The 2,500-nt window shown below is 47.7% G+C and overlaps 1 protein-coding gene across 5 annotated transcripts in view; it reads left to right on the top strand.

The window, feature by feature from the left end:
* The window catches only part of LOC105906153 (5-hydroxytryptamine receptor 4), an 80,152-nt gene that overhangs the window by 41,556 nt on the left and 36,096 nt on the right, over window positions 1–2,500 (top strand). For all 5 annotated transcript variants that reach the window (XM_031568938.2, XM_031568937.2, XM_031568939.1 and 2 more), the window contains exon 5: window positions 1,215–1,368. In XM_031568938.2, coding sequence (XP_031424798.1) covers window positions 1,215–1,368 — 154 coding nt within the window. The remainder of the gene's footprint in view (window positions 1–1,214; window positions 1,369–2,500) is intronic.

Below are 2,500 nucleotides of genomic sequence, written 5' to 3'. Positions count from 1 at the left end.
AGAATATCATTTCTGTATCTCAGCACAGTGGTGTGCGGTGTGGTGTGGTGTGTCTGTCTGTGTGTGTGTGTGTGTGTGTGTGTGTGTGTGTGTGTGTGTGTGTCTGTCTGTGTGTGTGTGTGTGTGTGTGTGTGTGTGTGTGTGTGTGTGTGCCTGTGTGTGTGAGAGCTGTGCATATGGTATGGTATGATCCAGCAGCTGGCAGTACCACCCACACATCCTGCGGACCATCCGTGCCAGCTCTATAAATCTGCACCAGCCAGCACCTGCATCCGCCATCTTCTAGCCCTCGCTGCCCAGGCCCCTCACGCCTACGTTTGGGTGATGCTCTGACATGAACTCTCACGTCACCATGGAGAGCATAGTGCTGGAGGAAATATGACTTTGAAGCACGAGGGAGGCCATTAGAACCTGATGAGATTCACTAGTTCACATTCATCCTGCTAACCCAGGTTTGAAGCCATTAAGTCAGGACTATGATCTGGACGAGGAGAAGATCTTACCTTATTGGCTACTAGTTGACACATTAGTGTGTAATACACGCTTATTATGTTGAGGTCATTTCAGGAATGTTCAGAAGAATGGCTTCAAGTGTGTCTGCAAAGTGTGTGTGTGTCTGTGTGTGTGTGTGTCTGTGTCTGAAAAGTGTGTGTGTGTGTGTGTTTGTTGTGCGTGTGTGTGAGAGAGACAGTGAGAGTGAGGAGTACACATGCATTCCTGCACATGGAGTGACATATCTGGGTCAGTGGACATAGTGGGAGAGAGAGAGAGAGACACACACACACACACACACACATACACAAGCACACACACACACACACACACACGCGCGCGCACACACACACACACACACACACCATCTGCTTTTGGATCCGAGCTACCATCAGTTTTTAGAGTGGAAGAGCTGTGGTTCAGCAGACAACCTGCCGTTTTGTATTTTGCAATCAAGTTTTATATTTTCTTACATGAACAACATGCACCCACACGCACACACACTGCCAGACATATAAACATCTGTAATGGAACATAGTTATGATAAAATGTTGTCTCTCCTCTGCTGTAGGTACTATGTACACAGTGTGTGTGTGTGTGTGTGTGTGTGTGTGTCTCTCCTCTGCTGTAGGTACTATGCACACAGTGTGTGTGTGTGTGTGTGTCTCTCCTCTGCTGTAGGTACTATGTACACAGTGTGTGTGTGTGTGTCTCTCCTCTAGGTACTATGCTATCTGCTGCCAGCCACTGGTCTACAGGAACAAGATGACACCTTTACGTGTTACGCTCATGATCGGGGGCTGCTGGGTAATCCCCACCGTCATCTCCTTCCTACCCATAATGCAAGGCTGGAACAGCATTGGAATTCATCACGAGGTTAGTTACATGCACACACTCACAAAACACACACACGCACACACACACACACACACACACACACACACACACACACACACACACACAACACCTGGTGAGTGACACGTACACATAAACACACACACACAGACACACAGGACCTGGTGAGTGATACACACAAACAAACACACACACACTCAGATACATAGGACCTGGTGATGACACACACAAACACTCACACACAACCTGATGAATCACATTAACACACACACACACACACACACACACACACAGGACCTGGTGAGTGACACACACAAACACTCACACACAACCTGATGAATCACATTAACACACACACACACAGGACCTGGTGAGTGACACACACAAACAAACACATGCACACACAACCTGCGATGCCAACAGAGTCACCCTCTGGCTGCAGGGCTCGGGAGGAAGGCGGCATTCGATGAATTCACTTGCATGAAGTTGTTTACTTCCTGTGTTCTGTGAGGGTTTTTTGTTCTGCTGCTGTCGTTTTTTTTATCTCCAATCTTTGCCTGGAGCTCAGGGTCAGAGACAAGATGTCTTATTTACTAACACATTCTCTGTGAAAAGAGTCCAAAGATGAGAAGCGAGACAGAGAAGGGAAGGAGCGTGTGTGTGTTTGTGTGTGTGTGTGTGTGTGTGTGTGTAGGAGCGGCCCTCTCTAGTTCACATGGGACACTGTGACACGCAGATTGACACATGTGCACACAATACCCAGGGTATGCACACACACACACACACACACACACACACACACACACACACACACACACACACACACACACACACACACACACACGCGATACACACACACGCGAATACACAGGGTGGGCCGAACCCTCTCACAGAAGCTACATCTGAATTGCCTGTCGGCTCTCCACTGATTCAACCCAGGAAGGAACAGGAAAGAGATGTTAAATTCAAACTCTTACAGACACACACAAACACACACAAACACACACACACACATACACTCATATGCACAAAGGGCCTATGATGCATGCAAGATACCAAGTCGAAGTCGAAGACAGCAAAGGTTGTTATAGTGTCAGACCGACCTTTCAGACCTCGGCTGAAACAAAGCAATTCATTATTCCCTTGGCAGAAA

The sequence above is a fragment of the Clupea harengus genome, chromosome 6, assembly GCF_900700415.2.
Source record: "Clupea harengus chromosome 6, Ch_v2.0.2, whole genome shotgun sequence".
Taxonomy (NCBI): Eukaryota; Metazoa; Chordata; class Actinopteri; order Clupeiformes; family Clupeidae; genus Clupea; species Clupea harengus.
Note: the sequence above shows the minus strand (reverse complement) of the source record. Positions and strands in the feature narration are given on the sequence as shown.